General features: G+C 47.1%; 1 protein-coding gene across 5 annotated transcripts in view; it reads right to left on the minus strand.

Annotated features, from left to right (window-relative positions):
• hipk3b (homeodomain interacting protein kinase 3b) overlaps nt 1-19,071 on the minus strand; it is a 72,819-nt gene that overhangs the window by 48,936 nt on the left and 4,812 nt on the right. For 2 of the 5 annotated variants that reach the window (XM_055861178.1, XM_055944217.1), the window contains exons 1-2: nt 9,348-9,610; nt 5,377-6,658 (exon numbers count right to left, since the gene is read on the minus strand). In XM_055861178.1, coding sequence (XP_055717153.1) covers nt 5,377-6,658; nt 9,348-9,363 — 1,298 coding nt within the window. In that variant the 5' untranslated portion in view covers nt 9,364-9,610. Of the gene's footprint in view, nt 1-5,376; nt 6,659-9,347; nt 9,611-11,793; nt 11,992-19,071 lie in introns of those variants that run through there. The other 3 variants (XM_055861083.1, XM_055944129.1, XM_055944301.1) reach the window with 3 other exon arrangements.

Here is a 19,071-nt window from a genome sequence, read left to right on the forward strand (position 1 = left end):
CTCTCAAAGATGAGTTCCAAGGCTTTTAGCACAATTTACCACCCAATATGTCCTCGCATATGTGGTCTGCTGGCCTGGCACCTCAGGTGAATTATGCATTCAGCTAGCCCAACCGCCATTCCTCAGATGATCGAGCCCAGTGAATTGTGAGGAGACAAACTTTCCTCAGTAAGAGATCAATGACGTCGTCACTTTTAGTCATATGTACAGGGCCTATAAAAAGGAGAATCATACCACAGAACTCCTGCCAACACCACCCCTGTGACAAATGCAGAAATTGAAGATGGAAGATATGAGAGAGTTGTTATATAACTTGAAAAGTCAGTCAGCACATCATAGGCCCAGGAGACCCGAGAGGGAAAGGAAGCTACACTTACTCATTACTGACTCTGCACGCTCCACCCCACGAGTCTGGCTTATACAGTTTGTTCAATGGCTATACGGTATGAAAGTGACGCACCGCTTTCCAGGAAGTAGTATTGTAGTTTAACTGTAGTCTTTTTTTTTTTTTCAAATGGGCGAAAAACAAAGCACAATGGTCTTTAACATAACTTCATAAAAGGCATCTGGCAGAAGTAAATTCCACAAACACTAATATAATTTGATATATACTGTATCTTAAATGACTGTGTTTTCATGAATTTGATGATAGAATGGTCAAGTCCATTCAAAAGATTGACCTAGGACATCATCACTTGCACATCGTTTTCAGAAGTCAAGTGGCTGGGCTGTTGATGTTCAAAATGAAATGACTGACCGGAGTCAACACCAATTTGATATCAACAGGAGGGGGGTCTCAAAAACAACTGCCTGGAGTAAGATGATAGGCTCTGAGGGCAGGGGAGGAGCTTACCGGGGAACCAATCAAATTGCATCATCTTAACACCCGAATGCAAAGTAATGGCACACAGACTACTGGAGTCTAGTCTAGGGCAGTAAGAGGCTGGTATGGGCTCAGACAGACTGTGTCATCAGATTTAATCAGAGAGGGAGCAGCAGGGGCATGTGGGGATTAGGCCCCACACCTACGGAACGACAACATATTATGTACCAGGTGCCAAGTCTGCAATACAGACAACAAGTACAGTAGACTCCAACTCCCATGGGGCTTTAGGAACATGTATCAAACTCTGGAAGCATACATGTATGATCCCTAAAAACCTGGAAGCTCTGTGTGTTTAGAGCAGGATACACAGCAGGGGTGTATTCATTATGTCTTGCAATGGAAAACGTTTACTGTTTAAGAACCAAACGGAATCAAACAGAGCAAACGGAATGAAACGGGGAGGGACATACCGGAATTTGTCCAATAGAAGCTCTCGTTTTCGTTGCAAAATGTTTTTTTTGTTTGGAGTAAATGAAATGTTTTGCAACAGAATTGGTGTAATGAATACACCCTAGAGCTCTCCAAGATTCCCCAGGACATTCCTGACATTTTCACCAAGGGAAAAGCTGACAGACTGATCTCTGGGACACAAACACTGCTCTCTGGCTGTCCCGGTTCCTCTGGATACCAGGTGTGTCAATGAACTTGAGTCACTGTGCTGTGGATGGGCTTGTTGTGGCTCTACTGAATTATCAGACAACGATGCTGGACACTGTACCAGACAGACAAACTACTCTCAACTGACGATAGGTCTACAACATGCTATTTCTATAGTGTGTGTGTGTGTGTGTGTGTGTGTGTGTGTGTGTGTGTGTGTGTGTGTGTGTGTGTGTGTGTGTGTGTGTGTGTGTGTGTTGACTTCAAGCCTCTCCAACATGCCTTGAGAATACATGCAACAAAAAGCTGGAATTGGAATGAGATGACGCACATGAATTTGAGCCGTGTGAGTCAGTCCCTAGTGGCTGACCTTGTCTCTGTGAGAGCCAGCAGAAGACCCAGGGCTGAGAAAGATACGCGGGATCAAGGGATTTTAAAGTGCAAATTAAAACACGGACTTCACGTCTGTGTTGTGGTACAGACACAATCTCAATTGACATGATACTTTTATGCTGTCACTTTTACAACGGCTTGCAAAAATGAACGCCTCCTTCTTGGGTGTTGGTCTGTTCAATAAACATGTCAAATAGCAAACCACTAGCGAAGCAGACAACAGAGAAGCCTGTGTTATGCCCACTTACTGAGGACATGGCTGCAGTGCACACGTGCCCATTCCCTCTCCCCCTCCTCCCCCCAGAACCAGAGCAGAGACTTTAATTAGAACTGGGTAATTAGAAACATCCATCCTGGTGCAGTAAGGCTGCCTGATGATGCTCTTCTGAGGCAGTGGAAAACAGGAGAGCTACCACAACAAGGGGAAAAGAATAGGCTCCTACCTCACAGACCGACCAAGGTGTATGAATTGAAGGAGAAAGCGAGTCTGTGATACTCAGGCTTTTCAGGTTCAGTAAAAAGGTGCTTCCTAAACCGAGTGGTTTCGGCATTAAAGCCTTCATCAGGGTGACATCATTCACCACCACCACACAGAACAGGATCTGGTAGCAGAGCAGCTGGAAGCTCACGGTGGCTAATGCAAGGTTATGACATTATATGGTGCAGCCAGCTATGACAGAACCATTAGAGTCATTACATTAGAACTCCATCGTGACATTTTACAAGACAGACCTCTGTGCTGTTTAACAGTCAAACCATCCCCCCTATATATAATGTATGTGAATCACTAAATAGGCCTAGCTGCCCCTATGAAATGTTCTGAGAGACAGTGCAGTGCTTTCTATTTAAGGAGGACAAATGTATTTTCCGGTCACAAAAACAAGTCATCCTGCATGTTCTTCCTCCGATGAGACCTCTCAGGAACTGAGTACTGAATGGGGTTGAGGCTTCACTAAACATCCTCCTCACCACACAAATAGCCTGCCAGCACAGCAGCTACGAGGTAGAAACCACAGACTGACACTAAACATCCTCCTCACCACACAAATAGCCTGCCAGCACAGCAGCTACGAGGTAGAAACCACAGACTGACACTAAACATCCTCCTCACCACACAAATAGCCTGCCAGCACAGCAGCTACGAGGTAGAAACCACAGACTGACACTAAACATCCTCCTCACCACACAAATAGCCTGCCAGCACAGCAGCTACAAGGTAGAAACCACAGACTGACACTAAACATCCTCCTCACCACACAAATAGTCTGCCAGCACAGCAGCTACGAGGTAGAAACCACAGACTGACACTAAACATCCTCCTCACCACACAAATAGCCTGCCAACACAGCAGCTACGAGGTAGAAACCACAGACTGACACTAAACATCCTCCTCACCACACAAATAGCCTGCCAGCACAGCAGCTACGAGGTAGAAACCACAGACTGACACTAAACATCCTCCTCACCACACAAATAGTCTGCCAGCACAGCAGCTACGAGGTAGAAACCACAGACTGACACTAAACATCCTCCTCACCACACAAATAGCCTGCCAACACAGCAGCTACGAGGTAGAAACCACAGACTGACACTAAACATCCTCCTCACCACACAAATAGTCTGCTAGCACAGCAGCTACGAGGTAGAAACCACAGACTGACACTAAACATCCTCCTCACCACACAAATAGTCTGCCAGCACAGCAGCTACGAGGTAGAAACCACAGACTGACACTAAACATCCTCCTCACCACACAAATAGCCTGCCAGCACAGCAGCTACGAGGTAGAAACCACAGACTGACACTAAACTGCCTCCTCACCACACAAATAGTCTGCTAGCACAGCAGCTACGAGGTAGAAACCACAGACTGACACTAAACTGGGTCATTCCTGTCCAGACCATTACGTAACAGTTCATATCATTTCAGGGCCCCGTTTCTCAAAAACTAAAACTACCGGCGCCCATAGGGTGCTGCCAAGTGTAATTCTTCTCGTGAGTTTTCCGTTCGCCTGTCCAAGAGCAGAAGAAACATTATTCTCAGAATAAACATACCAGATAGATAAGCTGCCATGTTACGCATCAGGGTTGGTAACAGAGTTACGTTCAGACTCGGGAGGTGTTGGGCTGAGAGAGAAGTTGTTCATCCTCAGATGGTTAGCATGGTCTGTATGCAACATGGCCTAACGCTCTTTACACAACAATCACATTTCCTTCCAAGGGAACACACATAGTGTACAGATGCAGTGGGCCTTTCTGCTCTTCACAGATATTTAATCAAACGGGTGTAAGCATAGGCCTGTGCATTAAGGCTTACACTTCAAATATTTGCCTACAGGCAGTTCCTTGTTCACCATGACATCTTGACAAATTCTACAGACTGGTGACGGCTCAATCCTAAACCAGCCTCCAGCCTAACCCAGCCTCCAGCCTAACCCAGCCTCCAGCCTAACCCAGCCTCCAGCCTAACCCAGCCTAACCCAGCCTCACCCAGCCTCACCCAGCCTCACCCAGCCTCACCCAGCCTCACCCAGCCTCACCCAGCCTCACCCAGCCTCACCCAGCCTCACCCAGCCTCACCAGGACTGATAACAATGTGTGAGATGTTCACAAACTCATACAGACAGTTATTGATTTTTTCCCCGCCTCATTGTGTTGCAGTCTGTTTTCAGAACACGGTTTCCTTTCCCAGGCTGAGGGGACGTGAGCGGGCTACCCCCTGCCAGTAATGCTGTGGGGTCACATTTTTTCACAGGTCGTGGTATGCGGCTCCTGAACTCGCAGGATGTTAGGCAATAGAGAAGACATATCCTTGCCTGACCTCAGAAGGGCGTTTTTTGTCATGGTAGGGCTGCACGATATGGGCAAAACAACAAAATAATTGTATTATTGTGATTTGGCTTGTGATAAAAATCCAAACACTTGGATAAAATGATAGAATCATAGAAAAATCATTATTTATTTTAAAAAATAAAGTGGACCGCAGCATCGTTCTTGTTTGGAACAATCGGTTGTCTGCATTTGACCTAACAGAACAGAGTGCAAACGTAGTGGATGTAAGAGGAGGAACTGCGATCCTGGAGTGACAGGGCAAGCCTTGGTGTGTGTGGAAAGCAGCCGCAGGAGAAAAACAGGAGTAAACTTTAAAAACGGATGTTACACACGGCTGAGTGGCATTTCAAAACATTGCATGTGATACGGATATTGAACATGTCCGTATTGCGATTTCGATATAAAATCGATTCATTGTGCAGCCTTACCTCATATGTGGCCACCAGAGAATTAGATTTCAAGATGATCTCAGCTCCCTAACAGAAGCTCCAGCATATTAGGGAGGATATATGTCATTACTCTTGAACTTTAAGGATTTACTGTCAGAATTTGATAATCCTGGCCTCTCCTGCGCTGACTCACTGATTTATTATAGACAGCCTGTATTGTACACAAACCACCCAGCATTGAATGTGTAGCCCTCCATCCCCAACCTCCGTGGACACTGACCTGTAGTACCGGGACTGGAGGTATGTGGAGCACACAGCCTTGGACACGTGGCTGGCTGAGCCAAAGTCTATCACCTTCACCCTGTAGGGCTGCCTGACAGGGTCCACCAGCATAATGTTCTCCGGCTTTAGGTCCGCGTGGATCAGACCCATGGTCTTCAACTTCTTCAGGGCTGTGGCCACCTGCTGCAGCACGGGCCGGATCACCTTCAGCGGCAGCGGGCTGAACTTGTTCTGCTTGAGGAAGTCATAGAGGTTCTGCTCCAGCATCTCAAAAACCAGGCACGTGTGGCTGCGGTGCTGGAAGCACTCGAAGGCCCGCACCAGGTTGTGCTCATCCGCGTTCTCCCCGCTCAGTCGGGCTAGAATGCCCACCTCGATCTGGCCCTGGCGTGCGTATGACGGGTGGTTCTTCAGGATCTTCACCGCCACCACCTCCCCAGTACCCCTCTTCCAGCACTTTACCACCTGTCCGAAGGTGCCGCGGCCCAGGAAGTCCAGCACCTCGTACGTGTTCTTCATGGAGCACAGGACCTCGTGCTGCACCAGCTGGTAGTCCCCGTCACCCCCTCCTGCTCCGCCCGCCGCTCCCTGTTTGGTTGGGGGTCCTCGTGCGCCCCCTACAGCCGTGGGCGCGGGCAACCCAGCTGGATTTCCACCATTGGTCGTTTGCATCATGGCTGGCAACATGGACAGGTCCTCCACTATCTGCATGGTGCTCCCGCGGTTATCAAGCTCCTCGCTCTTACGTTTCAGCCCACATCGCTGAGCGCTGTCGGCCAAGTTCAAACCTCCACAATCGCCCTCTTCCCAGTCACCTTCTGTCTCTTCCTTCCTACCTCTTCTACCTTCCTCCCCACTTCCCCCTCCTCCTGTCGCTCCACTACTGCTGCCTCCCCCGTCTCTGTCCGTCTGCTCCTGCCCCTTGCCCTGCCTGGGGACTGGCCCTGTGTCCTGGGGCTGCTGGGCCTCCGCCGGGCCTGTTCCTCCTGTTCCGTTCTGCTTTCTCCGTACCCCACGCACGGCCACCGTCTGTACAGGGAACTCCTGCCCGCCGCCACACGTTCTCTCACACGCTGCAGAGTCTCGGGTTGCAAAGGAGGGAGCGAGTCTGATCGGGTGCACTATGCCAAGGGTTCTACCGTTCAGAGAAGTCTGCGTTTGGGCTCTCTCATGGTACACACAGCTGCTGGGCTCCACTTTGACTTTCTTCACGCTGCAAAAGGCACTAGTCTGGATTTGATAAATGTGTGGTGGGTAGATCCAGACTTGTGAGGCCATACCTGGACAGAGACATTCAAAAGAGGAGAAAGACAACATTAGCATATTATCAAAGCTTGATCAACCTACTTAGTGAACTTCGTTTTGATGCTCACACCCACACAACATCATCTAAAATATTAAACACCAACTGTAAAGGTTCTAACTATATCGTTAATGCAAAGAGTAGTGTGAAAGGTCAAAGTGTCCTATGGTAATCAATTTCACCACGAACATGACATAATGTGATTTCAGTTAGGTCAACGAGGTAAGTGGCTATGAGGGGATGTCAATTCAAATAAAATGACACTGGGCCTAAATAAATGTAGGTGTATTTTCATGTAATCCTGTTGGATGAGAAAGTCCAGTCTGCATAGATCATGTCAACAATTGACTGGAGGCTGTCGATTGGCTGATTGATTTGCATAGTGAAAAGAAAAGGTGACCTTTCCAGTTGTTCTGAACAAGCTGCACACACACACACACACACACACACACACACACACACACACACACACACACCTGTGGTAATAAACTCTTCACTATACAGGCTAGCCTAATAACGTGGTAACAAACTCTCCACTATACAGGCTAGCCTAATAACGTGGTAACAAACTCTTCACTATACAGGCTAGCCTGATAACGTGGTAACAAACTCTTCACTATACAGGCTAGCCTAATAACGTGGTAACAAACTCTCCACTATACAGGCTAGCCTAATAACGTGGTAACAAACTCTCCACTATACAGGCTAGCCTAATAACGTGGTAACAAACTCTCCACTATACAGGCTAGCCTAATAACGTGGTAACAAACTCTTCACTATACAGGCTAGCCTAATAACGTGGTAACAAACTCTTCACTATACAGGCTAGCCTAATAACGTGGTAACAAACTCTTCACTATACAGGCTAGCCTAATAACGTGGTAACAAACTCTTCACTATACAGGCTAGCCTAATAACGTGGTAATAAACTCTTCACTATACAGGCTAGCCTAATAACGTGGTAACAAACTCTTCACTATACAGGCTAGCCTAATAACGTGGTAACAAACTCTCCACTATACAGGCTAGCCTAATAACGTGGTAACAAACTCTTCACTATACAGGCTAGCCTAATAACGTGGTAACAAACTCTCCACTATACAGGCTAGCCTAATAACGTGGTAACAAACTCTTCACTATACAGGCTAGCCTAATAACGTGGTAACAAACTCTCCACTATACAGGCTAGCCTAATAACGGGCAGATATCCTCCTGTTTTTATCCTTCTGATTAAATATTTTCTTCAGAAACACAAGACGGAAGCGTCAGCGGCTTCACTGCTGCATTTGTGCTCGTACTGGAAGGCTTTACACCATGGTGCCATTACTCAAGAGAACGATGGAAAAGTACTGGGAGGGGGACAGTTTTTCCAAAGCCTGCTCACTCTGAATGTTTGCATGTGCAATTGCATAATAGCAACACAAAATTCAGCAACACAGCCCCTCCATTAAGACAGCATGAATGGAGATAAGGGCATTGGCAAGATTTTGTCTTGTTATATTTGCTGAGTTCAGCAAGAACAACCAGAGGCTTCCACACTGCTCTCATAATGACACTTGCATCACTCAAGGGATGACATCACAGCTGACCTTTAGCCCGTTATTAAAACCCCACACCAAACACCTCTGCAGAAAGAAACCACACTCCCACCACAGCCAGAGACACCAAGCTGACCAATCAAGCGCCTAGCAGAGGGAAGAAGATACGCTCCGGTAGAGTGTTCTAGAACACCCTCACCATTCTGCCCTCATCCACTGGAGCCCCCTACCACCTCCACCGTAGGGTATGATTAACTTCTCAAAAAGGTTTGGATGACCTTTTCCTGCCGTTACCATGTATCCCACAGTGGGTCTCTAGGCAACCGATGTGTTCGAAGAGAGTCTCAGAGAGTAGTGGGGAGGGGGGGGGGGGCAGAGCCCTAGCATCATGTCTTCATGCCAGCCAGCTCCTCTCACATTACACAACTCAGAGAGGAATGCTCCTCCCTCACCCCCCGCTCTCATTTTGAGAGAAAAAAGAAAAACAAGAAGCAACGACATCCCAGCGAATACCATGGAAAACATTTGGAAATTGGATGAGGTCTTTGGGCTTGGGCTAGTGAGGGACTAGAATAACTCCATACGTTTTTATTAAAATTCTGTGGGATTTCTTGGGGGGGGGTCTAAAGAGAGGTGGCAGCTGTGGCGGACAGCAGGGCACCCTGGCACAGTGACCTTATCAGAATAGCTGTCCGTGTGCCCTGCCGGAGAGCCCGCCACCTACTTCCTTTCATCTGGAGCCCGTCCAGTGACATCAAAGTGGCTCTTCCCTGTTGGCTCTTTGACTATAAATCAACGGTGCATTCACCTTGACGGATTTAGATGCAGAGCCTCGTCGCTAGACTGCTACAGCTTCCAAAAGACAACCCACTGCCTCACAAATAACAAGACTGTGGGTGGTGAGTCACAGACAGGGGCACACTGTCGAGTAGACAGCACCTCTCCTAAATGAGAAGACAATAATTGTTCCCCAATTGCACCTTCCAGATTTAGTGGAAGGAGCTATAATTACAGGTGCCAAATGAAAGAACAAACATCTCGCTCTCAAGTCCCCAACTTTTCAACGATAGCAGGCACATGAGGCTCAATAACCAAGAATCAGCACTAACTTTCATAGTCATTGCCTACCTGTCTTCACTCTCATTCTCCTCCATGTTAGGAGATGTTGTCCTCTCTCTGAAGTTCAGTCAGGCACACCCTGATGATTCCCTCCCATGGGAGTTAATAGGACGGGCGGAGAGCTACAGTATACAGCCTGCCTGGGTTGTGCTCAGCAGCAGCAGTGCAAAGCCAAAGGGAACTTCAGAAGTGCACACTATTCAACAGGCTGCAATCACGTGCTCGCAGAAAGGGGAGCCTGCCAATTCCTGACTCGCTAGACTGACTAGGCAGGCAAAACTGGGTAGCTTCAGGACTGCTGGTTGTTTCAGCTTTTCTACACACACCTGATAAGGCTTTAGCTTTATTCAGAGGTTGGCCTTGCTATAGCAGGCCAATCGGAGAGGTTGGCCTTGCTATAGCAGGCCAATCGGAGAGGTTGGCCTTGCTATAGCAGGCCAATCGGAGAGGTTGGCCTTGCTATAGCAGGCCAATCGGAGAGGTTGGCCTTGCTATAGCAGGCCAATCGGAGAGGTTGGCCTTGCTATAGCAGGCCAATCGGAGAGGTTGGACTTGCTGTAGCAGGCCAATCGGAGAGGTTGGCCTTGCTGTAGCAGGCCAATCGGAGAGGGAATTTTCAAAATAAGAGCTTAACAAAATATTGTTAATAATAGTGTGCTGCTATCTTCCAGTCACTAATGCAGGGGTGTCAAACTCATTCCACGGAGGGCCTAGTGTTCCCTTTCAATGAAGACCTAGACAGACCGGTGAGGGGAGTTTCATAACTAATTAGTGACATTAATCCATCACAATCAAGTACAAAGGAGGGAAAACCCCAAAATTGAAGGCCCACTGTGGAATGAGTTTGACACATGTGCACTAATGTGATGAGGCACAGATTAGGGTAAGGTTGGTCAGAATAAGACCAAGTAACCCTTTTCCATCAACATAGTGTTCAGAACAAGCTCAAACTAGAGTGGTAGGGTGAGAACAGGAAATGGCTTTTGGTCCCGGTGGCCTACAAGTTGAGACTTACCCAGTTCCTAACAGTGCAATCAATGATTAAGTAATCTAACAAGAAACTCAAACAGATGCGTTTAGTTTTGAATGACGGTGTCACATCAGTTGGCACCACAACAAGGCTTTCAGTCAGAGAATTAAGACAGGTCATCAAACAAAAGTAGAGGCAATTCCATTTTAAATAGGCCCTTTCAAATCCAATTGAAATATTCCCTGTTTGGCCTTTCCATTATGGAAATGTCCCAAAGGAACGCTCCATTAAATTCCTGAATTGAAATGAACGCACATGGAATCCACCCCAACTGTGGTTGTTGCTTGTCATGACTGGCAGAAAGCAGCTTGGTCCTAAGAGAAGGCCATCGAGCTCTCAGCAGTTGTGTTGTGTCACCACAGAGAACACTCATCATTGTGTGCACCATGTCCTGCTGTTCCTACAGTGTGGAAAACAACCAAATCGCCCAGTAATCAGCAACACATCAATACTGGCCGCTCCACTCTCCTAATGTTCTGTATAGCCAGCCGATGACGTTAGACCTCAGCAACTGACACAGTCAAACCCTGATACAGATAAGGTTATCTAAAACGTTAACCAACCTTTACCCCTCCTTCAACTCCAGCCATAGACAAACTACCGCCATACTATACATGATCTCTGCTCTGCCAAGAAGGGAGAGGCTAGTCATAACCTGCATGGGTTAGGTGACTGCACAGGCCCACTGAGTATTACATAGGCCATCACATCCATCTCAGGCAGGAGAGCGCTAGCTTACAGGAAATGATGCTGCTCTCCTCATTTAGTCCCCCGGGGCAGGAGCAGACAGGTCGGCAGTGCTTTCTGGAAGAAAAGGAGAAGGGAAAAAAACTCTCCATTTCTCTAAAGAACATTTGACTCCCTGCGCCCTGTCGCTGACAGTGGCAGACCATTACTGCCTGAACGAAGGATGAAAGAGAAAACAAACAGATGCTAGGAGGAGGGTGAGACTGGACTGCTGTGGAGCCTGAGGTAGTAGCTCTGGTGCAAGATAGATAGCGCTCCAGGAAGGGTGGTGTCCAGTTTACTGGCCTGATTAGCGGCCCACGCTGTGCAAATATTAACCCAGCAGCCATCCCAGTGTCTGTCTGACCAACACCAGTAACTGGGAGAGGTACAGAGGGAGCGAGAGGCCAAATAGCTGCTCTGCTTACAGAAAAACACAGAACATAGGAAACACAACTGGGCTCCTCAAAACAACTGTCAACCACTGTGGCAGAACAGTGGATCTGTTGAGATTAAAACACATAAAGTAAAGGAATAAAAGCAAAAAACATCCCAAAGTTTAATGCTCGGCCGAACTGTCAAACACTAGGGCTAATTTAGACTAACGGTAAAATCCCTCTCAGCTGACAGAGTTGGGTTAAATGATGTCTTCACTCTAAAAGATGTAGCCTGTGTCGTCCGATTAGACAAAGTACTGACCGTTTCACACGAGCAGCGAAGCCTCCAGTCTCCCCGGTCTGAATGAGACCATGTGGTGGAAAAACACAGCAATCCTTGGCTGTACTCGGGCTAACTGCTCAAATCCCCTGGCTTCCGCTTACTCAGACAACAAAGTTTCCAGAATCCTTCTTCAAGAAACCGGCAGACATTTAAAAGAGAAGAAAACATGCGTAAAGTCCGACCACAGGAAATGCGGGGCTGTCACAAACCACTGCAGAGGGCCCAGCCTCCTCCAGAAAACCTGCTTAACGGAAAGCGCCACACAGGCTGTGTTGATAACAACGGTAGGTCTGTGAGCCACCGCTCCAGCCCCTATTCTGAGCAGGCAGATAAGGCCTGTCCTATTCCTCCGACTGCTCTACACAATCAGGCCCTATGGTGCCGTTTGGTGACAGGGCACTGAGAACCAGGCCTATGACACACAATAATGCTATCAAGCAGCGACCATTTTCTCTCTAAATGGGCGTTTTGTGTGAAACATCAAACTGATAAGCTAGCAGAGCTATAAGTGGACAGTGTATACTCCCGTTCTTAAACACCCTTCCCCTCTTTAACAGTGGTCGAAGGCTTCTGGGACAAAAGGCGACTGATGACGACTGGAGGCTCTTTAATTTAGCAGAGCCTACAGAGTGTCAGCTGCAGGGCCCTGGATATTATTACATCCTGAAGCCCGATACGCCACCGTCGTCATGTTACATCACTCAGAGCTGCTGGGGGTTTTCAGCAGCCTTCAGCTCAAAGTAATTGCACATAGTTGACCTTTGAACCAGGCGGGAATTAAATTGAGGGGTTGAAAAAAATAAAGACAACACACCTGTCCTCAGACCAAATGCCCCAGTGAGGGGAGAGGAAGAAACTGTTTTCACCGAGATGTGAAAAGGAGCTGGGCGCGAGAACTATAACAGCCCATACTGGTGGAAAAACGAATTAAACTAATTGTGAATTGTAATTGTAATTATTAAACTAATTGAATTAAACTAATTGTGGAAAACACATCGCCATGTTAAGGAGTGCAGGTAGGCTTAGTTGGGATTGAGGCAGTAACAGGGTGCAAAGACACCCCGACTTTAAGAAAGCCTACCCTAGGGGATATTCTCCACATGGGCTTCCTTGAGGTTTGATTCATTTGGGGATCTAGGCCTTTAGAAAGCACATCTCTCTAGCTTGTCCCACACACCAGTTATATTGCAAGCACAACCAAAATGTCAGTGGACCTGTTGGTTGGGGAAGAGAATGTGTAGTACACAGTTCTGCCACACAGTAAAAGTCAATTTGGCTCTCCAACTCTACAGGTCAAGCTGTGCCAGGCACCCCAGGCTCTAGCCCACCCCAGGCTCTAGCCCACCCCAGGCTCTAGCCCACCCCAGGCTCTAGCCCACCCCAGGCTCTAGCCCACCCCAGGCTCTAGCCCACCCCTGGCTCTAGCCCACCCCTGGCTCTAGCCCACCCCAGGCTCTAGCCCACCCCTGGCTCTAGCCCACCCCTGGCTCTAGCCCACCCCAGGCTCTAGCCCACCCCAGGCTCTAGCCCACCCCTGGCTCCTCAATGTATGTGCCGTGGAAGAACCCTTCAGCAGCAAACAGAAGAACAGAGAAAACAGGAACGAGGCTGTAATTTCACTGAGAAAAGAAATGAACACCAAGACCAAACAAATTCCTCTAAAAGTTGGCTACATTTGGATCTATCTTATAACGTGTTTCTTTATTTACGTTTTCTATATGTTGTAAGCAATAAAAAAAACATAAAGATGTGTTTCATTAGTAAAGGCCTTCGGGCTTTCAGAATCTTGTCAGGATCAAGGAGATAAGATACTGGGCCTGACAAAGCAAAGAAACAGTGCAGGAGTCTCAGAGAATACCTCTCATAAAAGACTGGAGGAACATTTCAGCTGAAAACGCTCTCTCAGGGGACAGTCCATCAACAACTGTCCAGCATCTCAACCCTGAGTGACTAGAGAACGACACCCAGATACCTTCCCAGAATATATCCCTGGCCTCCCCATGTACGTTGAAGGGCAAATGTTATCATGATGTCTATCAGTCTTTGGACATTGCTTTTGCTTATGTTCCTAGAATCTAACTCAACATAACGCAAAAATGAGTTTCTCACCTCGGAACCACGTTTGGTTCGGACTCTAGTTCAGCTCATAATCATAAAGGCAAAGCCCTTCGTAAAACCCAGTCAACCCATGGAGGATTTCATTCTGGTGCTCCAAATCTAAAACAGATGACGTGTAACGTGGTCAGCACCACATGCTCAGATAGACTATCCTGCCTGTGGACCATCCATCTGCCGTCCTCCCTGGCAAGACAGCAGAGACTCAGAGGCTGTCCGTCTCACCGCTGACACTACACCAGATGCTTAGTGGCTGGATGCCCAACACACGGACACAGGTGCAGTAACCCTACACTACTCAGCATCCTAGGTGTACCCTGAAACGGAGCACCTGGACACCCCAGCAGTGACTACCTCAACTACAAAACACCTGAAGAAGGACTAATAGGTTACTGATGGTTACACAACCACTTGCAGCTTATTTAGGCCCATCAGTCACAGTTGGGGTTTTTAGGCCCATCAGTCACAGTTGGGGTTTTTAGGCCCATCAGTCACAGTTGGGGTTTTTAGGCCCATCAGTCACAGTTGGGGTTTTTAGGCCCATCAGTCACAGTTGGGGTTTTTAGGCCCATCAGTCACAGTTGGGGTTTTTAGGCCCATCAGTCACAGTTGGGGTTTTTAGGCCCATCAGTCACAGTTGGGGTTTTTAGGCCCATCAGTCACAGTTGGGGTTTTTAGGCCCATCAGTCACAGTTGGGGTTTTTAGGCCCATCAGTCACAGTTGGGGTTTTTAGGCCCATCAGTCACAGTTGGGGTTTTTAGGCCCATCAGTCACAGTTGGGGTTTTTAGGCCCATCAGTCACAGTTGGGGTTTTTAGGCCCATCAGTCACAGTTGGGGTTTTTAGGCCCATCAGTCACAGTTGGGGGTTTTTAGGCCCATCAGTCACAGTTGGGGGTTTTTAGGCCCATCAGTCACAGTTGGGGGTTTTTAGGCCCATCAGTCACAGTTGGGGGTTTTTAGGCCCATCAGTCACAGTTGGGGGTTTTTAGGCCCATCAGTCACAGTTGGGGTTTTTTAGGCCCATCAGTCACAGTTGGGGGTTTTTAGGCCCATCAGTCACAGTTGGGTTTTTTTAGGCCCATCAGTCACAGTTGGGGGTTTTTAGGCCCATCAGTCACAGTTGGGGGTTTTTAGGCCCATCAGTCACAGTTGGGGGTTTTTAGGCCCATCAGTCACAGTTGGGGTTTTTTAGGCCCATCAGTCACAGTTGGGGTTTTTTAGGCCCATCAGTCACAGTTGGGGGTTTTTAGGCCCATCAGTCACAGTTGGGTTTTTTTAGGCCCGTCAGTCACAGTTGGTTTTTTTTAGGCCCATCAGTCACAGTTGGGGTTTTTTAGGCCCATCAGTCACAGTTGGGGGTTTTTAGGCCCATCAGTCACAGTTGGGGGTTTTTAGGCCCATCAGTCACAGTTGGGGTTTTTTAGGCCCATCAGTCACAGTTGGGGGTTTTTAGGCCCATCAGTCACAGTTGGGGGTTTTTAGGCCCATCAGTCACAGTTGGGGGTTTTTAGGCCCATCAGTCACAGTTGGGGGTTTTTAGGCCCATCAGTCACAGTTGGGGGTTTTTAGGCCCATCAGTCACAGTTGGGGGTTTTTAGGCCCATCAGTCACAGTTGGGGGTTTTTAGGCCCATCAGTCACAGTTGGGGTTTTTTAGGCCCATCAGTCACAGTTGGGGGTTTTAGGCCCATCAGTCACAGTTGGGGGTTTTAGGCCCATCAGTCACAGTTGGGGTTTTTAGGCCCATCAGTCAAAGTTGCCTTACCTATCCTCTTTGAATTTAAATTACAATTTAGGTAGCTGGTTAGACTGTAAACTCTCCTTCCAGATTCACACTAAGCATCTCCAATCCAAAATTACATCTAGAATCGGCTTCCTATTTCACAACAAAGCATCCTTCACTCATGCTGCAGACGATGTGATTTATAAAATAGACTCCAACACTCTACTCAACAAATTGGATGCAGTCTATCACAGCGCCATCCGTTTTGTCACCAAAGCCGCATATAATACCCACCACTGCGACCTGTACAGCCTCGTTGGCTGGCCCTCGCTTCATACTCGTCGCCAAACCCACTGGCTCCAGGTCATCTACAAGTCTTTACTAGGTAAAGCCCCACCTTATCTCAGCTCACTGGTCACCATAGCAGCACCCACCCGTAGCAAGCGCTCCAGCAGGTATATCTCTCTGGTCACCCCCAAAGCCAATTCTTCCTTTGGCCGCCTCTCCTTCCAGTTCTCTGCTGCCAATGACTGGAACGAACTGCAAAAATCACTGAAGCTGGAGACTCATATCTCCCTCACTAGCTTTAAGCACCAGCTGTCAGAGCAGCTCATAGATCACTGCACCTGTACATAGCCATCTGTAAACAGTCCATTCAACTACCTCATCCCCATACTGTATTTATTTATCTTGTTCCTTTGCACCCTTAGTATCTACTTACACATTCATCTTCTGCACATCTACCATTCCAGTGTTTAATTGCTGTATTGTAAATACTTCACCACCGTGGCCTATTTATTGCCTTACCTCTCTTATCCTACCTCATTTGCACATGCTGTATATAGATTTTTCTACTGTATTTTTAATTGTGTTTGTTTATTCCATGTGTAACTCTGTGTTGTATGTGTCGAACTGCTTTGCTTTATCTTGGCCAGGTCGCAGTTGTAAATGAGAACCTGTTCTCAACTAGCCTACCTGGTTAAACAAAGGTGAAATAACATTAAAACATTTAAATTCCTTCTTCCAGTTTACACCATGTGACTTGTGGTAGATCAGTACAGAATGTAACAGTTAATCACAGTGGTGTAAGGTATTTCAGAAAAAATACTTTAAAGCACTACTTAAGTCATTTGCTGGGTATCTGTACTTTGCTTTACTAGCCCATCCAATCTACCTCATCCCCATACTGTATTTATTTATTTATCTTGATCCTTTGCACCCCAGTATCTCCACTTGCACATTCATCTTCTGAACATTCTACCATTCTAGTGTTTAATTGCTATATTGTAATTACTTCGCCACTATGGCCTATTTATTGCCTTACTTCCCTTATCTTACCTCATTTGCACACACTGTATATAGACTTTTTGTTTTCTTTTTTTCTACTGTATTATTGACTGTATGTTTTGTTTATTCCATGTGTAACTCTGTTTTGTTGTATTTGTCGAACTGCTATGCTTTATCTTGGCCAGGTCGCAGTTTCAAATGAGAACTTGTTCTCAACTAGCCTACTTGGTTAAATAAAGGTGAAATAAAAATACATGTTTTTTTTAAATTGCATTGGAATATAAAATCAATTTCTGAGTAGACTACTAGGCTTTCAAACTCTGTGTCTATTCAGTAATTAGGAGTGAACCACTAAGGGTCTGGGCAAGCATGTGTCCTATGCCTCTTCAAACACTATGGTCATATGGGCTTTTATGGGCTTGTCTTGTGAATGGAGGACTGCTAAAACAGACAGCCTTAAGGGCACAGATAAAGCATCATGAGGTCCCGTGCTCCAGAACAGAGGCTTTATCTAACATTATGGACAGTCACATTCAACAGTCACAGCAGAATGACGTGGCGTGTTTTGAGTGAGTGAGTGGTCACGTGGCACAAACACAGCAGCAAGTCCCTTCCAAAATGTACTACTACTGGCTGATAAACGCTAATGGATAAACAAAAGCTGATGTGCAACAAACTGTGTACAGCATGCCTCACTTAGAGACAGGGGAGACCAACAAATTGAGTGAAGGGCAGGTCAATACAGGGCGGTGACACACTGATACTGGTCCAATCTGCCTCAATGGGAGAGAACAGTCAGACGCTCAACCTACAGGCTTATGTAGACACTGGTGGGTGTGGTGCTTCTGTACGCATTAAGGACCATATGACCTCCACCTTACCAGCCACCTTAAACCCATTACAATTCACATATCACCTCCACCTTACCAGCCACCTTAGACCCATTACAATTCACATATCACCTCCACCTTACCAGCCACCTTAGACCCATTACAATTCACATATCACCTCCACCTTCCCAGCCACCTTAAACCCATTACAATTCACATATCACCTCCACCTTACCAGCCACCTTAGACCCATTACAATTCACATATCACCTCCACCTTCCCAGCCACCTTAAACCCATTACAATTCACATATCACCTCCACCTTACCAGCCACCTTAGACCCATTACAATTCACATATCACCTCCACCTTACCAGCCACCTTAGACCCATTACAATTCACATTTCACCTCCACCTTACCAGCCACCTTAGACCCATTACAATTCACATATCACCTCCACCTTACCAGCTACCTTAGACCCATTACAATTCACATATCACCTCCACCTTACCAGCCACCTTAGACCCATTACAATTCACATATCACCTCCACCTTACCAGCCACCTTAGACCCATTACAATTCACTATCACCTCCACCTTACCAGCCACCTTAAACCCATTACAATTCACTATCACCTCCACCTTACCAGCCACCTTAAACCCATTACAATTCACATATCACCTCCACCTTACCAGCCACCTTAAACCCATTACAATTCACATATCACCTCCACCTTACCAGCCACCTTAAACCCATTACAATTCACATATCACGTCCACCTTACCAGCCACCTTAAACCCATTACAATTCACATATCACCTCCACCTTACCAGCCACCTTAGACCCATTACAATTCACATATCACCTCCACCTTACCAGCCACCTTAAACCCATTACAATTCACATATCACCTCCACCTTACCAGCCACCTTAAACCCATTACAATACACCTCAACATATGCACAGACAACGCAATCGCTGCTGCACTGCACACTGCCCTATCCCACCTGGACAAGAGAAATACCTATGTAAGGATTCTGTTCATCGACTACAGCTCAGCATTCAACACCATAGTACACTTCAAGCTCATCGCTAAGCTCAGAGCCCTGGGTCTGAACCCCTCTGTGTGCAACTGGGTCGTGGACTTCCTGATGGGCCGACTCCAAGTGGTGAAGGTAGGCAACAACACCTCCGCCAGGCTGATCCTCAACACGCTCAGCCTCCTGCTTTACTCATGATAGCGTGGTCAACGCACGTCTCCAACTCAATCATCAAGTTTGCTGACGACACAACAGTGGTA

Source organism: Salvelinus fontinalis, chromosome 1, assembly GCF_029448725.1.
Source record: "Salvelinus fontinalis isolate EN_2023a chromosome 1, ASM2944872v1, whole genome shotgun sequence".
Lineage (NCBI taxonomy): Eukaryota > Metazoa > Chordata > Actinopteri > Salmoniformes > Salmonidae > Salvelinus > Salvelinus fontinalis.